We start from the raw sequence: 26,074 nt of genomic DNA on the forward strand, positions 1-26,074 counted from the left end.
TTGTCTGATGCTTCCTTAGGAAACACTTCCGGCTTCAACCTCTTCAGAACAGCAATTCTGCATTTTGTTTGGTTTTAGAGCTATTGGTGTTGCCACTGCCAACAACTAACTAAAGCTTATTATTGGGTTGCATATCTTCTTCTCCCACTAGGTTTGCACAAAATACTCTTAACTACAAAAATTACATTTTAACGAATGAATACCTAAATATGGCACAAAAACTGGTACAGACTAATAGACTATTTTAGCTATAAGCCATCCTTTCCTAAGTGTACTGATTTTGGTTGGGATAGAGTTAACTTTCTTCCTAGTAGTTTGTATGGTGCTATGTTTTAGATTTGTGACCAAAACAGTGTTGCTAACACAGGGATATTTTAGCGGGGCAGAGGGGTGTAGGCAGAAGAAGTTGGGAGGGGACACACCTAGGACAGCTGACCCAAATGGACCAAAGGGATCACAGAATGTTGGGGTTGGAAGGGACCTCTGGAGATCATCTGCTCTGTCACCCTCAAAGTGAAAAGTTTCTCCTCATATTCAGGTGGAACCACCTGTGCTTCAGTCTGCGCATGTCGCCCTCATTCTATCGCTGGGCACCACTGAAAGGAGTCTGGTCCCATCCTCTTGACATCCACCCTTGAGATATTTCCTTGAGAATATCCCAGACCACAGGACATTATGCTCAGCAATAAAAGCTAGGGGAAGATGGAGGAAGCGGGGTGGGGGGGAATGTTTGTCTTCTGAAGTCACTGTTACATGCCAAGGAGCCCGGCTTTCCTGGAGATGGCTGACCACCAGCCTGCCCATGGGAAGCGGTGAATGAATCCCTTGTTTTGCTTTGCTTGCGCTCACAACTTTTTCATTGCCTATTAAACTGTCTTTATCTCGACCCATGAGTTTTTGCACTTTTACCCTTCCAATTCTCTCCCCAGTCCCATTGTGGGGGAACAAGTGAGCAGCTGTGTGGGGCTCGGCCCCCAGCTGTAAAGACCTTTGCTCTTGGTCTCTGTAATGGCCCCTTTGGGACTGGGGCTGCCTTGGGAAGAAGCGGAGAGGAACTCCCCACCGGCATCCTGTGCTGTGCATCAGTGGTGGCCCTGGGACAGCTAGGGGAGGTGCTCCAGCAGCATCTAAGGCATGCTGATTCTTCTCCCTTCAAATAACTTATATGTTAATCTATCCAACCTAGACATAAACATATGGACACATATCGTTATCCTAGGGGGAAAGCCTTTTGCATGACACAACTTTCATATTTATATAGACTAATGACCAAATTAAGATCGCTGACATCTTTCAAGGCATGGGAGCTGTAACGACTTATGGAAACAAAAATCTTTGCATTTTTATGCAAGCACAGAACTTTTTGACACCGTCTAAGCAATCAGCCATAGCAAGCAAGAGGCACATTAATTCTTCTGCAGGGGGGGAAGTTTCTTTAACTCTCAACAGCAACTATCTAGAAGACCCCAAAACAGATAATCCAGGATGGTTCTGCTTGAAAAGTAAATTGTCTTTTTTCTTCCCCCTAGGTATCCAAGTCTGTGGTATGGGTTCAGAAATTATTAGCTCTGCGAGTCTGTGCTGTGCATCAGTTCTAATCAAGACCTAAAGTCTGGCACCATCAGTGCATTAATGCATCGACAAATGATGGCAGTAAAAGAATATTACTGTTAGGAACCCTCAAAATTAGTTTCAAACACAGACTGAAATCTATTATAATCAGAGAAATACTCAGAAATCTTATCCTTCTGAGACACTAAAATAGGAGACCAGATATTGTGTCTGTTCTCTAAGCCTCATCTTCTCCAGAGTTCCACATCCCCGAGCTTTTTTGTCAGCTGCTTGCAACAGCAACCAGCAAAAAAAATACCATCTGCAACCAAATGCTGCTACTACAATAGCATTTTTTTTTCCCTCTTTTTTTTCTTTTTTAAAAGTACAGAATAAAATAGAGTACTGTGTGATTCCACTTGGAAAAGAGGAATAGTCTAAGCCAAATGATAGAGCAGATACAAACCTCACCTAACTCCTGGTATTCCATCACTGTAATCTCCATGCATAAATCTTTGGTCCAAATGACATTTTTTAATTCTTTCCAATTGAGTACTATGAACAACAATGGTTAAACTGCATTCCTGGGACAGCTGGGACTGTTTGGGAAGTACATTTCCAGATAAATTAGACCAGCAATGTCCAATAACACAGTAGAGTCCTGCTAGCCCTCACTTCACTGACCTAAGTGCTCTGCAATATGAGACCTCAGAGGAAAGCTGGTGTTCAGTCTGGGTCACCTCCTCCCCTCCTTCTCCCCCCAGCTTTTCCTACACATTTATTCAAGTTGACTTGCAAAACAGAAAGAAAAAGGCTGGACTCACACTTTTTTGTTCTATTTAAGCATTGTTACGGATGGAAGACACTGAAATAAATTGAGTTTTCTTGTTTATTTTTTATATTAGAAATACTTTTTATATAAGATCTCGGTTCTGGAATAGCCTCAAATACTGAGAATTTGTGCACACCTGTGGGTTGAGCTGGTTAAAAGCACTTTCACTTTAAGTCTATTTAGCTAAACATGTCCAAAAGGCTAAGAAAACCCTAGTTTAAAATACTGAAACGGGCTTCTCAAGCTCAAGACACTGCAAGTTCCCTTTATGGGCAAACTGAAGGAAAGGCAAGCCTGTGTAAGTGCGCTGTGATTTCATTGAAGCTAAAAGAATGACAGTTATGTTGATTAGGTAAAGTGTGAGCAGTAGACATGCACTGTGGTTTACGCCAACCAAAGAGCTAAGAGCACCCCTCAAAACTTCTCTCAGGGAAATAAAACCTCAGAATTCTCACAACTGAAGAACTAATCAAGCTCTTAGGGGCAAAGCTGCACCATTAAGAGTAGAAGCTAGGTGATCGCTCACCTTCTTTATTATAATAAAGTATTCCTGTCCTAAATACCCCTCATTATCTCCAAGATCAGGACAGGACGGGTGCATGATGCCACAGCCCACCTCTGCAGAGGACTCCGCTTGTTACTTAAAGCTGCTAATTTATATAAACAATACTAAGTAGTGTTATTGTAGCCACAAATGTCTAAGACCATTGGAGATGTGGAGAAGAATGCACGCTCAAGAGCTGGTATGTTTTTTCCAGCTAAATCAGTTGGTCTAACAAAATATGTTACCCTTCCTCATAAATCTGGCCTGTCTTCATCTCAAGTTAAGAACACGGTGTTTTTCCTTACAGACAGACATCGTTGAGAGTTGTTGCTCTCAAGTTTCTCCATGTATAACAGATACTTATCATGAAAATGATGTATGACAGCATGATAAAACCCCTCCAAAATGGCATGAGAATAAAGAAAACTGCAGGTTCACCAGACACATACATACACACACATTTACGGAACATACAGTTGTAGATGCTTCATTTTTTTTTAATTTACAACACACTATTCTGCACATTTTTGTCTCTAGCTGGACACACTCAGCAACAGAAACACACGAGGCAGCTCTGCCAGTTTATTCTTGCACACATTTTGTCAGGCAGACAGCAAAGGCAAAGACAAACAATCATCCCTCCTCTTCCTCTTGCCATCCCCACCACCAAGGCGTGATTCTCAGAGCCTATCCTGGGCAATTTAAAGTGCAACATTAGAATTTAATTAAATAACCAACAGCAAAAGAGTTGCAATGCTCTAGATAGATGGTAATATCTGTGCCCGGGAGGTGGTGCATGCCAGGTCTTGGCACTCCAGGTATTTAATTCCCCAATTCCTCGTTTTCCATACCCAGGAAAACAGCAGAAATATCTGCAAGGGAGTTATGAGAGCCTGTGGCTGTATTGAATTTTACAAGTCTCCTCCTGTGCTGGGAGCCCCCAAGTTGTGCAGGCAGCTGCTACCACGGGCACTGCAGCGGACAAAGGGGGAGCACAAGGGAGCAGCCTTCCACATTGAGGAACCCACCCGGCCACACATACAAAAAACACGCTTGCTCAGTAAATCTGATGGTAGTCTAGAAAACAAACAAACAAACAAAATTACTTTCCACCTCTTAATTAGAAGACATTTCATACAAGGAAACATCTAGACTGTCTGTGCCTGTGTAGACATTTTTCTTGGCATCAAAAATGGTCTAGAGACCATCTACCCCCATCTGGTCTCTTGTTCTTACTGTTCTTACTCCTGTGCCACCACCTCAACTGTGGCAGTATAATTTCGGGGTTTTTTTTTTTTGGTGGGGCCATGTGGTGAATCGCATCAGGGAACTGATTCAGATTAAAATCCCAGGGTAAGGAAATGAAAGTCCATTAATAAATGTTGTAACTGTAATGTAATGTTACAAGCTCTTAAGTAAAGATTTGGAAAATTTCTATGCACACTTTCTCTTATTGAATGTATAGGTTAATATATCAATTCATGTTATTAAACGAAACATAAAATGTAGTATGCTCCCAATCTCATGCAGGAGCTGTATGTTTTACATTCTGTCCTGATGATGTCTAGCCACACACTTCCTAACTGCGTTTCCCCCCCCCTCCCCAAGACAGTTGATTTGTTTTGCATCGGTATTTGCATAAAAGCACGTGCCACCACCAAATAACAGGACAAGGCAATCAAAACAATATGGGCAGGAAGGAGAAGCCACGGCAGGAGAAGTCGGCTGAAAGAAAGGGGATGCAGCAGCCGCAGAGCCGAAGAGATGTGCTAGGACTGGAGCAGATGACACAGGATGCATGAACAACAGGATCAGGAAAATGCTGAAAGAATTACTGGCATTAAATACAGTAAAGAGCAGCTTTAACAGGAGTATGTGTCTGATAGTGCTGTTGACCTGCAGCTCTGATTTGGACACGTGTCACTCACCTCTTCCCACTTAACAAGTTACTGTTATTTCACAGTCAAAAGCAGAAGAGTCACAGCCAAGGCCAGACAGCAGCCTGGAAGGAACTTCCCAGCCCTCTCCCAAATCACTTAGGAAAGGCCAAATGGCCAAAGCTGGCCCTCATCACACAATTTTGGAAGTGTGCCAACTTGCTCTGACTGACTAAGGGGACTGTGAGCCCCTCGAGAAAGCTCAGACAGCTAACAAAAGCCCAGGTACCCGCTCCTCCCCAGCAGTGGAGCAGGGCTTACTGCTCCTCTGATGGGAAACCGCTGTGCGTGACAAATTTTGAGAGAATCATTAATGGTGATTTTTCTTTTTTAAATGCACTCATCATGGTTACAATGAGCTATGAGTTATTATGAAAAGGGAGGTTATCCAGTTCTTTAAAAAATGAGGTTTGAAGTATGTTTGGCAACTGTTTCCATCAGTATCCGCACTGTCATTATTGAAATTCTCTCTTGAATATTTTTGTCTTCCCTCCTATTGTGAGAGCAACACAAAAGAAAACCTAACTATATAGGAAAAACAATTACCACAACTATACACAAAGTGCTGCCTAATGCATATGAAAGGATGACAAATGTATTTTATGTCCTCTATTATAATAATTTGATGCTTATACAACAATAAGTACAAAGTAAGTTACGTTTTTTTAAGTCATGGTGCGGCTTTTAGCAGTTTTCTCGGCAAGACATTACCCTTCGCACGTGCAAAATTCCAGTGTGCTACTAACAGTGGGTAGAATTGATGCTTAATGCAACCTGTACTCACTGATGCATCGACCTCAGCAGCAAGTGCCTGATTAATAGAATAAACTGTACTCTTTTGCAGCCATTTTATTTGACTAATGAGGTTATTAAATTTTTTTTATTTGACAAATGTGTAATTTTCCCTCCTAAATTATGGTATGTTTTGTTTCTCATTACATTAACTTTTGTCTTGGACTAGCTAAACATATTAAAAAAAACTCTGAATTTGGATCTGAAAAGTGGAATCAGAAGTATGGAAAGTGCATGCACTTTGCCAAAAGCACTATTTCATTACTCTTCAGAATTAGCTGGCAGTGTTTCTGCAATATTTACTGAAGTACAAACCAAATGTTTTCATCTGGACAGAATTCAAACCCTGGTATGTTACAACCACAACAAAAATCATCTCAATCCAAGAGCCTTCTCTGTAATTTGGGCTGTGGTTTCTGCAAAATTGGAGGATTCTTCTCCATGAATTATTTACACCAACTCCCCCTCTAGCTCCTCTCTCTTTTTCCTGCTAACAATTAAACATAACCCAGATGTGCTTTGGAAAAATCTTAAAACAATTTAAGACACCAGAATGATTTAAGTATGGGGCAGGTCAAGGTATGCAGGACTTAAGCCTGCCCCAGTGAAAACGCAGCGTGCCAAGCTCTACAATGAGCCGCGTCCAGAGATTTGGCATCTCCTCTGACACATGGCCCCATTTTGGGGCTGTATGCAGGTGGAAAAACCTTGCCTCTCAAATGCTCCCAATGTACTGGCATCTCAATGCTTAAAATTTAGGGCCTGCTTCTCATTTATTATGCGTCCTATTTCTTATGTTTTGGCAGGACAGCGCCAAGTCCCTGAAGTGCAAATAAATGTAATTTATGTCTGTGCTTTATGGACATTTAACAGAGCAAGGCTAAAAGAGAATGAACTGCATAGGAAAGAGCTATTGTCTCTCACTTGTCCGACTCCACCTGCGGGAACAGTCCCAGGGGGAGCTCCTTGGGTGCCTGAGCAAGAGGGAGGAAAAGGCCGTCCCAAGGCCCCAAGAACAGAAATAAAACAGAACTCAAACACACCAGCGCTCAAACTCCCTCTTCCTCTGCCGTTGTATGAATCACAAGCTGCTTAATGTTATGGCTAACTTATTGGCTTGTGTAGTGACATAAACCCCACGTTCTTCTCTGTCCATTCTTCAAAGCAGTAGAGCTAAAACCAGAAAGCCAAAGGAAATTGATCCTTTTCTAGGGAAATGGAGTAAGGTTAGGGAAATGTGTGAATCTGCAGGAAAAAAAAGGTTCACTTTCCAAAGTTAACAAAGCACATGCCAGCGTACTGAATACTACTGAATATTTAAAAAAAAAAAAAAAAAGTGCTTCTCACATCTACAATTCATATCTGACAATCTCAGAGCAATTTACCTCCACTAACCCACCTAGATTTGGTAGTGAACCCCAAAACCAACCCTTTGCACATACACTTCGACCCCAACTTTATTTTCCCCTCCATCATCAACAAGACAAGTCTGCAAGTCCCAAACCATCACACTGCCATTCCCCAAAGGCCACGTTTCATACCCAAGAGATCCCGAGCACCATCCCTAGCAAAAAATAAGCCTTTTGGGGAGCACTGAATCCATGGGAGGATCACAGACTACAGAGGCAGGCTCACAGGTTTCTGGCTGGGAGGCTGGGCAGAAATTGCCTTTGCCAGAACACTTTACATTGCCCACCCGGGCACTGAAAACCATGGGCAGCGGGCTTTTGAAGTGCTGCTGCTGCTGCTGCCATCACAGCACTCAGATTTTGTGCCAGTGGCTCATCCATAATGAAAAATCCAGACCTGCCAATACCTATATAGAGAGCTAAATATTTACCCTCATTTGGTAGAAAAACTAAGCAGCTCACCAAGGTACTCGGAGCGAGTCTGTGGCAAATACAAAGGCTGAACAAGATTAGTCTCCCGTTGCAACAATTTCATCCTGTGGCCTTTTGCAGGGGTAGATATTGGAATCATTAACATCAGAAAGGGGCCCCAAAACAGGAAGAGCAGGGGAAAAAACCTTTGATTCAGCTGTAGGACTCCATACAGGCTACTCTATCTTGCACTCAGCAGCTCTGCCCACCTCCTAAATCTCCCTGTAGGCACACGCTGATGGGAAAGTACAAACTCCGCTGCATGTCTGGAAAGAGGGGTGGCCTTCCAGCAGCACTCCTGTTCCCTGGGAAGGAGCAATCGCCTGGTGTTGGTGGCCAGGTTGTCTCTGTGTAACTCATCCATGTGCTGTTCACTGTGAGTCTGCATATTCACTCCTCCCTGCCCCCACTGATTAAATTACTCCTGTCCTAAATCACAGCAAGAGTTACTTAGCAGCCCAGAGCAGCGTATTCCACAGGTGGACTCAATGACTGCACATGAGGAATATCTCATGTTTTACATTTCAATGTTACACCTAACTTTAAAAAAGAACTTCAAAATTGTGAGATTAGTTGCTAAATGCAAACTTATTTTTATTGAATGGTTTGTGCGATTAAGATTCAACACCCCAAAATTTATTCTTGTGTTTTCAATCCATCCTGAAATTTCAGTCTCAAACACCATATGATTTAACAACAAAATTAATGGTCTTCTTCCAGTACTTTAAACAAATTATTGTATGTCAGCATGTTTTAATATTATTTTGGAATTATAAAAACTACCCAGACTGCAAGCAGCTGACATTTTTGGACAGTGCCAGCATTTCACAGAGTCACAGAAGGATGAGGGTTGGAAAGGATCTGTGGAGATCATCTAGTCCAACCCACCTGCTAAAGCAGGTTCACCCAGAGCAGATCACACAGGAATGTATTCAGGTGGGTTCTGAATGTCTCCAGAGAAGGAGACTCCACAGCCTCTCTGGGCAGCCTGTTCCAGTGCTCTGGCACCCTCAAAGTAAAGGAGTTTCTCCTCATATTCAGATGGAACCTCCTGTGCTTCAGTCTGTGCCCACTGCCCCTCATCCTATCGTTGGGCACCACTGAAAGGAGTCTGGTCCCATCCTCCTGACACCCACCCTTGATAAGATCCCCTCTCAGCCTTCTCTTCTCCAGGCTGAACAGACCCAGTCTCTCCTCAAAGCATTTCAAGTTGCTGTGCTATTTATTTAATGTGCTTACTCTGATCTTGTGAGTATGCCTCCACAGTGGTAACATGCTCCTTTGGAAGGCTGGTGCTCCAAGAACGTGACTGATGCAGTCACCGGCTCTCCAGTTGAGACTGTACCTATTGATACCAAACAACCAGGCAAGCGCACCTTCCACCTTGTTAAAAATTAGGCAAATTAACAGTTGGTTTTTAACATGCCCAAAATTAAGAACTCCCAAGGTTTGATTCTGGAGGCTCTCCTGTTGTAATGGAAAACTTCTGCAGGTACCTACAGGCACAGGCAACTCCTATTACGGCTCAAAAGAGAAGCCTGGGATCCAAGGCCCCCGAGGCTTCCATCCAAACAAGGTGCTTAAAAAATAAAAAGCCTGTTTAAAAGTAAACTGCGAGAGGACATGGGCACTGATACTTCAAAGTTACTGAAGTTTGGACAAACTTCAGTATATAGTGATATAGTGAGATTTTCTATTTTGATTTTGCTCAATTGTAATAAATAATCAGATCGTTAAATCATTGCAGTACTCAAAGAAAACGAACAGTCACACGTTTTGCAGTACAGTTGTTAGTTAGAAGAGCCTGAAAACTCAATCTGTGAGATCTCAATTAAAACACCTTTATTTAGGAAACCCTGAAATACTCTAGCAAGTAACTCCCAGAGGCCCGGCTTAATTAGAAAACTGGTAATGGGAAAACTGCTTAAAATGTAGACACCTAATCACAGCCTTCCTGTTACCACCTTTTGCCAAAGATCTGTTGCGCACAGGGAGTTGTTTCTCCTTCCTCCTTTAGCCCTATGTTATTCCACTCACAATATTTTTAACCTGTAAATAATTATGGAGAGTAAAGGTAACTCAAATGCACCAAAACAGAAGCTATTAAAAATTTTATCATAAGCAGAAAATACAGTAAAAGTGAAAGGGGTTGTACAACCGCACAGAGATGACACACTCAGATCTACATGCGCTGCTGAAAGATGCTAATTATGCCTCTGGCAAAGGGCATACAGGCTCCTTCAAAGAGCACCAGAATGGGAGTAGGTAGCTTTTAAAGTAACAGAAAATACATATTTTGCTTCTCCACCAGTGGCATCTCAAGAAGGTTCTGTTCTCTTAAAGATAAGAACACTGCAGACAAACACTTCAGAGATACCAGTGCTATTCCCTTCCTTCTTGTGCTGGAAATTCTAGGTCAAAATTAAAAAAAAAAAAGTGAAAAAATGATTGTGAAGTAATAGAAAGGAGGGTAGCCTTGCCAAGTCTGGTCAGTTAGATGTACTCCAGGGTGCTCAGATATTCATCAACTGTTACAGCTTTTTCATTGTGCTCCACTTACCTTTTAAGAAGTAATTATTACATTGTATTATCAAATCAAGGGTTCAAAAAAACAAACTAATTAAAAATATGTCTAAAGCCCCTAGTATTCTGGATAATGAAACCAAGCAGGTCATCTTGGTTAAATTATCTCCCTCTGAAACTAAGGGATGCTAAAAAAAAATACGTAAATATAAGTAATGTGAATCATTAGATTTTCTGACAAGTAGCAGAAGGCCCACTAAATGGGACTTATATTCCTACTTACGGGACCTTATGCACATCAAGAAGGGCCTTTCTTCCACATTGTCACATGACACTACTCCTCCATCACTCACAGAATTCAGCTGCTGCTGCTTAAAATAAACCCAGCAGGGTACTGAAAGTGAACTTGTACTGGTGACGGCATTTTTAAATTTCATTGTTTAAAAATAGAAAATGAAAGTACACACTGACATGGTATGACAAATCTACACTGTGCTTCTGACACTGCTGCTGGATATGGTGGGACAAGGACACAGAAATGACCACAGAGCTGTTTTCCCACCAGTCCTGGAGAAGACTCCCCTGCCGAAGAAAAGCTTTGATCATCAATGCAGAGACTATATCATCAGAGCATATTAAAGGACTAGGAGGTAAGATAGTCACAACTTAAAAAACAAACAAACGAACAAACAAACAAATAACACAATCATGGGGATTTACTGTCCAGGATCTTATCACTAAACAATTTCTGAAGTGCTGAACTTACACCCTGTGAGCGTGCTCTTATTTCCATGTAATTGTACATTGCATTTCATTGTGAGCATTGCAACAGCCAGGGCTGGACAGATATATCTGGACAGAAGTCAGAACAACCACATGTCCCAACACGCACACAGTTTTGAATCCCTCAACACTTCAATAAATAATTGCACAGAGGTTCAAAACCAAACCAAACACCTTCCAAAAAAATTGCAAGACGTGACCGCGCAGGGTTTAAGTAAGCTGCTGGCTCTTCCCTCTCCAGGCTCACTAGGTATCACCAGAAGAGCTATACCAAACTAGGCCTGCCAGTACCACTTGAGGGTAGGAAGGCCATACAGAGGGATCTGGAGCAGCTGGGTCATTGGGCTGAGGCCAATTGTATGAGGTTCAACAAGGCCAAGTGCCGGGTCCTGCACTTGGGTCACAACAACCCCAGGCAGCGCTACAGGCTTGGGGAAGAGTGGCTAGAAAGCTGCCTGGCAGAGACAGATCTGGGGGTGTTGATTGACAGCAGCTGAATATGAGCCAGCAGTGTGCCCAGCTGGCCAAAAAGGCCAACAGCATCCTGGCTTGTATCAGGAATAGTGTGACCAGCAGGACCAGAGAAGTCATTGTCCCCCTGTACTAAGCACTGGTGAGGCTGCACCTCAAATCCTGTGTTCAGTTTTGGGCCCCTCACCTCAGGAAAGACATTGAGGTGCTGGAGAGAGTTCAGAGAAGAACAATGAAGCTGGTGAGGGGTCTGGAGCACAAGTCTGATGAGGAGCAGCTGAGGGAACTGGGGCTGTTCAGCCTGGAGAAAAGGAGGCTGAGGGGAGACCTGATCAGCCTCTACAACTACCTGAAAGGAGGTTGTAGCATGGAGGGTGTTGGTCTCTTCTCCCAAGTAGCAAGTGATAGGACAAGAGGAAATGGCCTCAAGTTGCACCAGGGAATGTTTAGACTGGATATCGGGAAAAACTTCACCAAAAGGGTTGTCAGGCATTGGAACAGGCTGCCCAGGGAAGTGGTGGAGTCACCACCCTGGAGGTGTTTAAAAGACATGTAAGATGAGGTTCTTAGTGCTAGAGTTAGGCTATGGTTGGACTCTGTAATCTTAAAGGTCTTTTCCAATCAAAACGGTTCTATGATTCAATGACCTTTCTGGAGCTAGATGTACCAGTGGGCTGCTACATGAACTCCCTGCAAGCACAGTAAGAACCATCTTCCACCTCCTTTTTTCCAAAGGGCACATCAAAAGATATTACTACCTGCAGCTAAACCACCCATGGAACTGAACAGGCACAATCACAGGCAGCCAGGGCATCCTGAAATACACAGCAGTTCAGACACTGAAGCCAGAACCATGCTAATAGGGACCTCAACAAGCCCACTCCCTCTCCTTCCTAGCCACAGCCACCCTCCTCCTGCTCCTCCACAGAAATGCATCCAGTGAGCAGATGTCCAAGGTTTCCCCCTGTTTTTTTACTGTCTCATTTCAGGCTTTATATAGGGGTGATGGAGTAATAAGCTTGTGGAGGTGCTGAAACAGAGACTGGACAGCTTTCCCTTTCTGTTTTTCTTCAGTCTGTTTAAGCAGACCAAGAACATGCCATGTGTGGCACTCAGTGCAGATTCTCCCTCGTGGTTTTTAATATAATTGTAATTGGGATCTTGAACGCATGTGTTGTCTGAAATATATGAGTACTCCTGCACACTGAAAAAATTAGGAATGAATTGCAAGTTCTTAATTGACAGTACAAAACATCAATTATTCTACAGATGAATAACAAAGAAGAAAATTACAGGTGCAAGAGCTAAACAGCCACTGATTAAAATTAAAAAAAAAAAAACCCTTCTGAATGAAGCACTGGCATAGGACAAAAGTACCCCTGATTCCTATTTGCATTGTTAAAGCAGAATGATAAGAGATATTAGGAAATGAAGATAAATCACATCCCCACACAGGTTGCCTTTTTTTTAAGTGCAAGTGCCTTCAATGCTATAAATAACACATGCTTAGTTAGCAAGCAGTGGAAACAAGTGTGTGAATGCAGCCATGTGTGCTCACACACATACACACACACCCCCCCACCATCTGAATTTTCCCACCAACAACTGTGGCGGTTGGCCCAGATCACAGCAGTGACATGCTGCCAACAGACTGATCAGCCTCGCAGCAGACTAAATTAGAAATACATTTCCACAGATTAAATTTCAGAGGACTGTGATGCCACTTTAAACTCCATTAGATTCTGCTCCTCGCAATCCTTTAAACAAACACAAAAGCTAGCAAACCACCCTTCTCCATCCCCCCTCCACCCACCCACTTCACCAGAAGTTCCAACAGGACGGAGGCTCCATATTGGACCTGAGGCAAGAGAGAAATTAGCAACCAGTCTAAAGCTACCACTAGCCTAATATCTCACAGAAGAAAAAGAGACATCAAACCCCACTGCATTAAGGTGAGAAAGCCCCAGGTGGAAGCCATGGGTGGTGCTGAACAGTACTGTCAGCAGATGCAACAGAGACCTCAGAATTGGAAAGGGGAACTTAAGCACAAGCTTTGAAAGATTCAATCGACTAGGTAAGACTTATGCAGAAAGGCCCTATCTGTAACAAATGTACACTCTTTCAGCAGGCAAGGGGACAAGACAACAGCAAGAGGCATCGTTCCGGAACATCAAGGATGGAGCAGTGACTAGCTAAAGGGACAGGGGGGACATCTGCCAAAAGAAAAAACAATTTTAAGAGCTAATAGGGCAATTGGAGATTAAACTGAAAGACGTCATCTTCACTACATGACCTGGGACAGAAGAGCACAGAAAGTCCCAAGAAAAATCTTTAACTTAATCTGGACCACCAGCTGTATCTCAGGCTAAGTGCCCAGGTCTGACACGCAGGCTCACAGACACACACCGTACAGCTCCCACCAGGCTCAGGCACCTGTTACTGTGAGATAATTCAGGTATCTCACTGTACAACTTCAGATGCCTCATCTGCACTTGGGATGCCGAGTGGAGCTCACCTGTTTCAGTTATCCACACGGGAACAATCCACCTCCTGGGCAGCTAAGAACGACGACAACCCCTTCACCCATTGTCAGATGAAAAGCCTCGCTCAGATTGAACAATAAAGGACAGCGAGTAGGTAGAGAAGGGGGATTTCCAACCAGATTTCTCCTCTTGCAGGAACAAGTACTCAGGCAAGTTAAGCACTTCTTCAGTTTATAGTCAGACAAAACAAAGGAAGATGGGGAGGACTTACAAGAGCTAGACAAAAACCCATTCAGGATAACAGAGTGCTAAGCATAAAAGAAACCTCCTTTTGTGCTATTACCGGCCTCATTTTATGGTCTTTATAACCCTGAACTTGAACGCTTCTGCTGCAGATGCAGTCAAATTGCTGAGAATTGAAATGTGCACAATATATTCAAGTGCAGCACCAGTACACTTGTCTAGCTGCTAGCCAGTGCGCAGTGCTAAAGCTTGTTCTTTGAATGAGACTATCCCCCCCCAGCTGCTGTGAGACTCCTACCTCGAAGACAGAGGAAAGTGAGAAAATCTTCTGTCTTGGGCTTCCTTTTGGAGAGGTCAGAAATCTGAGTGGCGGGAGGGGGTAACAACGGCTCCACTATCTTTATTGGAGTTGTGCTGGGACTGTTTGGCTGGGACTGAGCAAACTTCCTTTGTGCTTGCAGCCTTGGCCTGTGGAAACACGAGCATATCAGAAGCATGTTAGGCAGAACTTGCAGGAGAGAAGTCAGAACATAAAAATCCACTGTTTAAAAAAGAAAGCAAGAACTAAATCCATCTCCCACCAATATAATATCCCAATCCAAGTCAATTGCAAAGACAGTATTTTATTTGCTTCACCCTTTGGTATTTTCTGCAACAATTTGGAAAACCAGAAAGAGAACATCTTGACTATAAAATCTGTGACTACTGTTTCATATGTTCCAAGTATTTCCTTGCACATCATACAATTACAGTTTACCATTCACTTATTTGGAAATTAAATCTGTATTTTGCACCATGATAATATCTCTTTTTTTAAGTGTTAGTGTTCTTTGCTTCTTGTTTTTAATTAATTTACAAATGAGTCTTATTTTAGCCCCATTAAGGTTTTAATTTATTCCAATCTGCTCAAATCTGATTTACATGGTAAAATTCATATTAATAGATAAATTATCTATGTTAGTGCCCAGTTCTACAAAAAGAAACCAAAACCTTCAGGGAAAGATATTTTTGACAGGGAAAATATCAGGTAAAAGCCATTAGATATTTGTTCCCTTGACCACATCCTAGAAGATGGTAAGCAAGGAGGTCTGGAGTGGGGTTAAGTAGTATTTGTGAGAAATTTGGAAGAATGAACGACATGCATGGAGTGAATTTGTCTCAGTCCTGGTACTGGGTGATGGACTGACACTGATAAGTTTTAGAGCATGCCCAGGTACGGCTATGGGCAATGAACAGATGCAGGTGGTTTTGGTAGTCAGGCTGCAAATTATTTCAAGCCTATCTGAAGGCTGTGATTAACTGCTAGGTGGCAATGAATATGATTTTCTTTAATATGTCTAGAAAGCCACTTGGTAATAGGGAAAGCACTTTGGGGCAGGACAGATACCCAGAGGGGGAGTCGCTGGGAATCTGGCTCGGCTCAGCATTTAAGAACATGCTAATTTCTCACTTAAGCAACTGGGATTCTAATTATGATCTTTATTACAGCTTCAAAAAGGAGAGAAGCTACTGAAAGAACTTAAAACCTCATTGAGAAAGGATGCAATTTTATGTCATTTTCTTCCCTAATAGCAGAGTATTTACATAATGTCAAACTGAAACACATATCAAATAACATTGAAGGAAAAGCCAGGTCTTGTCACTCCGCAGCAGGCTTGACTGTTATGACTCAAGGAAAGCACAGTTATCGCTCAGTGAGGATGAAACACCTAACTGGCAAACCTTTTCTTTTTCATGGATATTAAACTTAAATCAGTGCATAAGAAGAGGTTCATTACTGTATTTTAAAATTCTGCTATTTTGTGGCTAAAATAGAAAAAAAACATAATGAAAATCCCGGCAGTGTTTGTATATGTATATACGCGTTCCCCAATGACAAAAGAACAAAAGTAGCATCAGCAATTTTCTCCCTGAACTCCACATAAAATTGTGCATGTCCTCACTGTCCAACCCTCAATCCCAAATAACAAAAAACACCAGCCGTTCTTCCTGCTTATTTTCATCTTCTTAATGGCAAATATAGCATACTGTGTGCATTTTTTTTTATCATGGTGCTTATAGTTTGTGAACTGGAACTAAAAGACTATTTCCTCATATCTGTGAACAATTATCTTTCCAAAAGGAAAGTCTTGTATAGATCTGCCTGTATATCCCCAAAATTACTCAAATTCCCTTGCAAAGCTCTATTCCTTCAAGCAGACGGAGGACTCTCGTGCAGGATGAATAGGATTTCAATTTCAAACCACTGCATTTCTATCACCAAAAACCACACATGCAGCCAGAGAAAAAAATGCTTTGTGTTGGCTTCTGTTCCACACATAACGCACGCTCCCTCGCCAAAAAACAGACTATAAAGGTTAGCAAGCAACCCTGCCTGCTGCTCTCATCCGCAGAGTGATTTTTCCCCATCGATGTGCTTCCCCAGCTGGGCTGTTGAAAACATACGCTATCCACTCACCGCATCTCTGAAATTACCTGCTCAAATCTCATGTGATCAAAGATAAATAGCAGGGAGGATTCCACAACCACCACCATTGAAAGGGGGATTAGGGAATGACTTGCAGGTTCGGCACAGGCATGAAATGAAATGAAGTGAAATGAAATAGCGAATTGAAAACACTTTTGGTTTGTTCTGTCTTTGAAAAGGCACTCTGCTAGCTCCTCTTCCCCAGGACAAACAATTCCCCACTGATTTTGATTCCCCATTTCCCATGGGACTTGCAGCCTGGTCTGGAAGCACTGCTGGCTCTTCGCTACGCAGCACACTGCTGCCCAGGGGCCCTTCATCTTGGCAAGGACAGTGAAAACACCCGACCTTCCCTCCACCCAGCTTCAGGCAATGACCATGAACTCTGCTGCTTCCCAGAGAGGCTGCTGAGACCTCTTGTTATTTGGTCAAACGTCTCTGAGATGCTTCCTCTCCTGCATACAAATTTGAAGCACCTCTGCTGATATTTGCCGTGCCTCCTTTCCTCCTGCCTGGCTTGCACTCACCACTGCCACCAAAACAGGCCTGTTCCTTACAAAATATCCTTTTTTTTTTTTTATTAAAACCCTGAGCAGTTACAGGGCTCATTTCATTTATGAATGCTAGTGAAAGATTATACCCTTTTGTGACTGCAGCATCCTTGAGGTTTCTGCAAGGACTACTGTTTTGTGCAATGATCAACAACTGCTCCATGGGCTTCTGCCTCAATGCCTGGGGGTGTACAGTGAGCCATGAGCAAGAAACCAGATATTCCATAGCTACAACACATTGAGATGAGGCATCGAGGCTAGGAAAGAAAAGGCAAACTTTTAAGCAGACTTTGCTCCAACTTCATATAAAGATGACGAGTTTCAAAGGTGGGCCAGCAAGGGAAAAACATATGCATTTCAAAACACAGGCAACAGTTTCCTTGTGAAGCGGTGTATGCATCTTAACAACCTCAGATGCCCCCATGAAAACCTCTCGAAGCATAAAACCAATTATTTCGGGTACGGTTTAACGTTTCACTTAATCCAATCTAAGCATGAAGCTGCTGCCAAAAAAGGAGGTACCCCCTTCCACTATGGTTACATCAGATCAAGCGTAGCAGCCCATCATACTCACACACCACTTCTGAGCAAGACAGAATAGGTAAGGAAGTGATGAAAGTGCTCAGGAAGACATTTTGCATGTGATAAACACGTAACACCACCGGTGTGGCTTTGCTCTTTGCAAAAAATGTTGTTTGCATCCTCAAAATAAATTGCTTGCTTGGTCCTCATTGAAAGGGTAGAGGGAAGAACTCAAAATAGTAGCACATCTAAGCATCATGCAAACACCCAACACGCAGCCAGAAATACCCAGACTATTTAAAAATAAATAGTAATTCACGTTCTCTCAACAGAATGTTATTTTCTTTCTACCTCTGACACAAAGTTCAAAAAAGCCTCAGCCCAAGGAAGCCTCAGCTCCTGTTGGTACACTTCTCTTCTACTGAACTGACTGGTTAGGTCCAAGACAGCAAATAACATCCAGAGACTAAAACTCCACAACAAAAATATCCTGAGTGTACAAACTCAGGCTAGGCTACAAAACATTTCTCTCCAACACAAAATATACTTTTTGAAGTTTTTTTAGACTGGAATTTATTTTTACTTGAATGTTTTAAGCAAATTGCATTCTTTATAATCAAAGCATTGGTTTGTGCTAGCTAAAAATACTTCAGAAATGTCTTTTTAAATAGATATCTTAGCACCATTCCTTTAGCTTGTAGAAAAGAATACATTTAGGAAGAAAACACCTACTACACAAGGCGGTCTTATCTTTGCAAAGAGAAGCTCAGGATAGTAATACCAGTCTGTGTTAAATTTAGTAAATAGATACAGTGCATGCTGTATTCTCTACAAACCAGTTATTAAATTATCAATATGCAAGATTTAGTTGTACATCGGTACAAAAATACTACTATTTTCAGTTTAGCACTCCATAACTCCTAAGTGAAAGCAAAGCAGAAGTTTTATAAAATCTACACAAAGAACAATATGCACAATTGCATTGATAATATCTATGCATTTGTACTAATCTATTTATAGTGAATTCTGAGGTCGAGAGGTTGTGCTCACCCCGAAGCTTCTTAATTAGGAAGAGATTTGCAAAACAAACTATGTTTTTCAAACATTCTCTAATCTCCAGCAATCTGCAGGTTTTCACAAAACTTCTTGCTTGTTATGTACTACAAAATTTGCTTCCTGATTGGTCTCACAACCTTTCACTTACTCCTTGAACTTCACTTTCACCTCTGTTGTTTCCTGCTTTTCTGTTGCCTGATGTTTATGCTCTTTGTAATGGCACCACTGGAGTCAGATTTCCAAACTCCATAGGAACCGTAGCTTAAGTACCTGCTTGAGTGTCACAGTTTCTCGATTAATTCCCATTTCCCACTTCAACACAGTGTGTTTTTCACTTTCTGAGCTGCTAGTGAGCAGCCTACAAGCTAAAACGGAGGAATCTATGCCTCTTTCTGAAAAGCAGTGTTGATATTTGGTTACTTTGACTTTGCAATGTATTTGTAGATATTAACTTTAATAACATTAAAATTACTACCACTAACTAGCAGTGATTCAGCTGGCATTAGTTTTCATCGAACACTGCTTAGATAGTTAGGAATACAGATTTAGTGCCTGATCTAAGGCTAGCTATTAAGGAACCATCCTCTGTCAAAACATACCTTTAAATGGGGAGAGTTTGGCTTTCTTGTTATTGCTGTGTTCAGCTTTGCAGTTCCCGGATCTCTTTCATTATTATGCCTCTCAAACTGGGCAGCAGATTCCATGCAATGTATATTTACTTTTTTCCATTTGGGGGTTTGTCCTCGCACAGATACAGCTCAGGTGTGACACCCTTCCCATGTTGTTGTCTCAACCTGACTGTCCCATACAGCTACAGTCACAGCTGAGCATCATGGCTGTCCTTCCACCAGCCACTAGCACCCATTACAAGGAGAGCTCTGGCACAGACGGGCGCTCTACCCCACAGGTCTTTGCTTCGCTGCTGATCACTCTGCTAATATCACCATAAACTCCCCTCTGCCGTGTACCTGGGCTATTTATTTCCTTACTATGACATTTGGCAAAATAGTTATCTCTGAGTTTTACCTGTCCCTACTACTGATCTGGATCAGGTTTGAAGTGCAGTGTCTTTTGTTCTCATCAGAGCTGATACACAACTTACACGTTCAGTTTAAGTGCACGACACTCGGTCTAGTGCACAACATGCTTGTATGCAAAGATTCATTTGTGTGTGCAGTTCTGTTTATTAAAAGGTAAACATATCTGAAAGTGATAGGCTGTAGATAAGTTCTGCCCTCATTAAAAAAAATATATATATATTTATATATAATTTAGGCTTTAATAACCAGGCGTCTGCTACAGATCAGATGATTATCAAGTGTGTAATTTCTAGTTCAAACAAAATCAACCTTGTGACAGGCACTTCTAGGCAAGCCCAGGTAAGCATGCAAAACTTGGTGCTGAAGGTAATATTCATGGGACAACCAGGAAATTCTTATCGCTGGTGCATTTGCTAGCGGGCAGCATAGGTAAGTTACATTTCACCCTTTCACTCCTGAGAACAAGCACAAGACATTCGCTCCAAGTAGTAACCTTCTCTAGAGGATCACCCATTCACAAGAACAGGGCTCCAGAATTCAAACCAACAAGTCAGCTACCTCAACACTGCCAAAACTCAACCATTTTTCTTTCCCCAAGTAACATTACTTGGATAAGCAAAGACATGGGGGGGCCATGAAAATGCCCTTAGAATACACAGAGATATTCTCGGCTCTCCTTGGAGCACACTCAAGTGCATGTGTTAGCTTGGGTAGTACTAAGCAGCATTTCTATGTGTATGTATTCACTGACCTCTGCAACCACTGTGTCCCAAGCTACAATGTCAGGTGAATAAACAGCATCACACCAGGAGCAGAAAGCAGGCCTACAAAGGAGCCCTTGGAACTGTATTTCCTCTCCCACATCCCCCTAAGCTTCTGGGGTAGTATCTTCCGCCTGTATCAGTGGTATCTGCAGCCCACCTCAACTCAGTCGCTACTGTCAGCAAGTTCGCAGTAGTAGAAATTGAGATTCAGTCATCATTCGTGTCTCTACAACTGTTTGTACCAGAAAGGATCTAGAGGGTAAGAGGCCTGGTCACCCCCATTCACGCAGACATCAAGTGCAGGTAACCAGAGCAAAGCATGTGGTCGCTCTGAGACACAACTCCTTCAAAAGGATTTAAAAGATCGTGTAACCCAAGACCTGTATTATCAGGTAAGAGTATAATTATTTAATCCTGTCATCTGATTAGAAGAATCTGGGTTCATTTTCAGTAAATAAAACCTTCCAGTAAGGCTGAATGCAAGAATTCACAGAAGTTATTTTTACTGAGCCCTTTATTCACTCAATCTTTTTTTACTTTTTGTGATCCAAAAGTTTAAAATTGGGCCTAAATTAATAAGATGATTTTAAACCAGCCTTAAATTCTCAAGCAAGCACAAAGTAAAATACTAAGCCCATCTCCATTCGGTCCTTGATTCTTGAGCTTAACAGGGCATGTTTCCATAAATAACACTTCTTCCTCTAAAATTTTAGCCACAATGAATGGATGAACATTTTCCTTTGTTGGCTTCTGAGAACCTCCTCTCCTGCAAACAATGGAAAGGTGCTTGGGAATGACATGTAGTGAATGATACTTGAGATAACCCATGTTCTTAATCACTAGTTCAATCTCCAGCTGGCAAGTTAAACCTGCTAAAAACCTGCTGAAATTATCATTAATTTTGGAATCCCCTATTTTTCCTGACCATGCACACTGATCACAAAAAGGTATTTGCAGTCTCCAAAACCGCCTCAATTCATGCAGTTTAGCAGAGATACTTATACCCACTAAGTGGAATAGCTGGCTTTTGAAACAACATATAATACAGCCTTGGGCAAAGTGGGAGCTTTAAAAAGCTGCTGGACACTGTTTAAGCACCACCTACCATGTTAACTGTGGAGAAACTGGACAACTCCAGCCACCATATATGGGCCTTGTATACACTCCAGCTCACATATATTGTGGCCACAATGATATACAGATGTGGACCTTGCCTGCTAGACTGTGGCCCATACTAGATGGTATAGAAGAAGCTGTAGAAAATTAACACTGCATTCAGATTTCAGCTATGGATCCAGGCAGTTCAGGTGTTTCAGTGGTCTAGATAACCTTGAGGGGAATGAATCACACTGGATACTAAATGCCTTGAGTTTTTGTCCTGAAACATCCATGGTGGCCAGGGAATGTTGATGCTACTCCAACATAGCAGCAGGATTTCCCAGTGTGAACTTGAGTTCCCTCCATAGACCTCAGGATACACAGAAGCAAAGATAAACAAGAAACAACCCCAAAAAACAGAAAGCATAATTAGTCAAGCTTGCAGCCCTTCTTTCTCCAGGAGCGTGGGTCTCCTCTCATCCTACTGCTGCAACAGGTTTTAGTCGGACATGATGCAAGAACAGCCCGTGCTTATTGCCTGCCATTGGCATCACAGCAGCCCTGTTCACAGCGTCGCAAACTCTCTTGTCATGCTCAAATCAAAACAGGACCCTGAGTTACCAAGGCACAACCCCAGCACAATATAATTACGAAACCACACATCTGCCTTCAAGCATCTCCAGCAGCTGGAGAAAGGTCACTTTAGATTTAAGTACATTCATTACCATGAAATACTCAAACACTTCTACCCATCTCATGTGCCAGTGTCCATTGCAAGGGTTTACCCATGGAGGGTTTATCAGCTGCTGCCCAGGATATGAGCAGTGGGAGGATAATAAATGATGGCAGATGAAAGAAGCCCCCAATAAGCTGTTTTCCTACAATTAGCTGCTTCTGTCATCAGAACACGCTACAGCAACTGTCCTGCAGACTGTCCAGAAATCCTGATCCAAAGACTTATTCCTCTACAAGTGGAGGAGTTGGACCATCTATTTCAGCAAGTCAATGGCTCTTTTAAATCCACTTTCTCCAGGGTTGTCCCACCTGAGATCAGACAGGAATTCTTCCTCCTCCACACAGCCATGTGGTGAGCTGTACGTGGCAATAGATGGCAGAAGAGATCCTTGTGAATACTGGAGACAGGTGGTGCCACCCTTCCTTTGTCCTGCAATAGTTCTTAAAAATTCCCATTTTGGAGTAGCTTCATTTCTACTCTAAGAACACGGGCACAGGTACTTTAACCTTTGACTGCTACGGGTTGTACTCCCGCTGTGTCTACACTGCAACCACATAGCAGGTTGCATAAAGCCACCCAGGCGAAGCCTTTGAATTCATCAGTCCACATGGGAATCCAGCAACAACACTGCAAACACTTCACTGTGGGTCCAACACACGCACCTCCTAAAGGTCTTGGTTATTGCTGACACCCTCACCACCACAGCCAACAGCATTCAGCTGGGCCAGGTCAGATACGCTCACACAAGCTACAAACGTGCACAGTAATGCAAAAGAATCCCCACTGAGAAGGGACAAGAAACAGGAATGTACTCCAGCAGTCCATTTTGGAGGGGGCTGTATCTTGGATACATCTCTTTCCTCACTGTTCTTTGGGCTGTGCACGCTGTAGAGACTGTTCAGTAGAGACAGCTTATGATAGTATACAAGACAAGTTGACTCTTTGTGACTAAGCTACAGCAGGAGTCAGGGCGTTAGTGCGGATCAGTACCGAGTGCCATATGACAAGCATTTATTTTAGCAGCACCGTTGGCTTTGGTAGCTTCTGGCTCCTCCCTGCGCTCCCTCCTGTGCACAGCTTGCTTCTGCTCCCGCGCCCTGCTCTGGAGCCATTCTTCTTTCACAGCCTCTCTCATCCCCGACTGCTGCTTGGTTCTCTTCACCAGAGTGCCCCGCAAGCTGCTTACCAAGCATAGACGAGCACGGACACCTACAGACGCCCTCGGCAAATGGAGACTTGAGTTACTTCTTGCTGCATCCAGAAATGGTGGCTCCCCCTCTTCCCTAGTAGCGTGACCCAAGACTCCCTGCTGCTCAGCTTGAGCCAAACCCACCACCCCATACCAGCAAGTTTCGCAGGAAGAGCGTCACCAAGGAGTGATGTTAGGCTAGGCCTGTCATTTTATGCCATGCTGTTGCACAGAGAAGAGCATCACCACATGCCAGAAAATTAAAAGGCAAAACCACAGCAGCAGAAAAAGACTTAAGGAACTCGTTCAACATTTGCTTGTTTTTTACTAATCACTAGCAGATGCCTGAGTGAGTATTATGTCCTGACAAACTTCTCTTCAAGGAGAAAACCACAAAAATAAAATTATTTTTTCACATTAAACCGTGTACTGGAGGCAAATAAGGCCACACTAACAAACACCTCCCACACTGGAAGAAGGATGCAATTACCAGTTCCCTTGCACGCTCTCCACCTACTGGCAAAGAACCAGCAGCGTCCTGTGCCTGGACTCACTGCAGGTGAAAAAGCAAACTAATCTTCCTATTTTCCTGATATTCTGTAAAGCCAGTGTGAGGAAGCCTAGTGGTGTAAAATGGTCTCCCCTTTCACCTCACCCACTCTGCAACATCAGCCTTCTGTCTGTGCTGGATTACATGTAACAGGGACCTTGTTATCTACCACAGATGTTTTTTTCAGAAGCCCTTTTGGTCCTACAAAAATACTTCCCACCCTACAGAAGAGAGTTTACAGAATGTTAAAATATGCCCATTTTCATAAAACGTGAGCATTTCCCCCCGCCTTAATTACACAGAAGTCAAAACTACTTTTAGCACCACACACCATGCAAGTTCAGTAGTCTTCTAGTATCATTTTCAGTGTTCTCAGACATCTGAGGGACATCAGCAAAACCTGTTTGCTTCCCAGTTCCCAACCAGGAGACATTAAACAAAACCAGCACAGTTCAGATGACAGAGCTTCCCCACTCACGCAACACCCTCTGGCACTGCCCAAAACCCCTGTTCCTGATAAATTCAGTTCTGTTCTTTGTTCCATATCCCTCCTCAAAACGGTTGTAGATTCAGCCTGAATGGTGAATGATATGCCAAATAATAACAAACATATCAGCAGCTCCCTCCCTAGTAATTTGACCAACTGCTAAAACTCCAGAGGATTCTATATCAAAGCTGTGTGATTGAAGGAGAGCTTTGAGAAGCCTTTTCTCGACAATTGTGGTTTTGTGGTTTTTTTTAAAAAAAATTTATTTTACAGATCATTTCATTCTTGTTTTCCAATCTCAGAAAAACATGCATACCTCAACTCTTGCAACCTTTCGCCTTCGTCCTAAAAGCAACTTGCACTAGCCAGAAAGCCAGAGATTACATCTGGCAGAGATGTCAGAAGTAACAGCGTATGGATTATTTTAGCCATCATCTGAGTGGCTGAAAAACTTCCTGTTCAATTAAGTCCTCCATTAATCCCTACCATTTGAATAAAATTTTCCATCTGCTGCCAGGAAGTGATAAAAGTCACATGGTCAGTAGGTTGCAGGCATTTTAACCTCTTGCAGAGGTTGCAGCTTGCAATTTAACCACACCTGAAACCAGATATCTGCACTTCCCATGAGGCCAGCCCTTCCAAGGCTCCTCTACCATCTGGCTATTACCAGGGACTCAACGTTTCTCTTGTAAAACTACAATGTTTAGACACACAGTGAGAAAAAAAATAAAGACACAAGACGTCCTATATCAGACTTTGTTCTGATAAGCGAAGCAATTACTTTTTCACAAAACACCCATAAATCACATCCTGCCATAATGATTACTAAACAGAAACACATAAATGAGCTACTGGGGGCGGGGGGGGGGGGGGAAGGGAAGAAATCCATTATGTTAAACCTATGCTATCCTTATGTAATTCTGAAGATGTTCTGAAGATGAAAGACAAACTTTAGCAGGTGCTATCTCCAATATTTGGCCTCTTTTCCTGTATCACTGTGATTTTTTGCATTAAGTTCCTCTTGGGAGCAAACTCCCCAGGAGTCAAACAGCCCATTCTTGCGAGTCAATCAGGCAGATGCAGTCGATTGTCCTGGTAACTCTGTTCACGCCTTCTTTCAAGCCATGCCACATCCTGCTACCAGTCAAACTGGCCTGAAAAGGAAAGGGGCCGTTCACCCCGCACCTCTTCTTTGAGGCTTGCTAAATCCCGTGAGAGGGGGCTGGCTGGGCTGCCAGAGCACGCTGCCTTTCTCTTCTTCCTGAATGTCAGATAAAGTAGTTGGGAACTAATGATATGGATGGAAACTATGGTAACAATTCCTGTGCCACCACAATCTATAGCCTTCCCCGCAGACTTTCTTTCTTTACCTGCAGTAGTAACTATTCAATACTCTCTTGCTTCTTGCGGCGTGTCACACGCCCCTGCCTTGGGAAACTCTAGTAAAAAGATCGTAAGGTGCATATTGAACTCATTTTGCTACCAGGTAACTAGAACAAAAACACATACACACACCAACTGTGTGTACATACCACAGATTTTTCTAGAAGCGACAAAAATACAGTCCCTCTTTTT

The 26,074-nt window shown here is 42.7% G+C and overlaps 1 protein-coding gene across 2 annotated transcripts in view; it reads right to left on the minus strand.

Annotated features, from left to right (window-relative positions):
• Nucleotides 1–26,074, minus strand: part of JARID2 (jumonji and AT-rich interaction domain containing 2) — a 228,380-nt gene that overhangs the window by 53,468 nt on the left and 148,838 nt on the right. For both annotated transcript variants that reach the window (XM_082046119.1, XM_082046120.1), the window contains exon 4: nucleotides 14,338–14,507. In XM_082046119.1, coding sequence (XP_081902245.1) covers nucleotides 14,338–14,507 — 170 coding nt within the window. The remainder of the gene's footprint in view (nucleotides 1–14,337; nucleotides 14,508–26,074) is intronic.

Source organism: Streptopelia decaocto (genome assembly GCF_964273445.1).
Source record: "Streptopelia decaocto genome assembly, chromosome: 2".
Lineage (NCBI taxonomy): Eukaryota > Metazoa > Chordata > Aves > Columbiformes > Columbidae > Streptopelia > Streptopelia decaocto.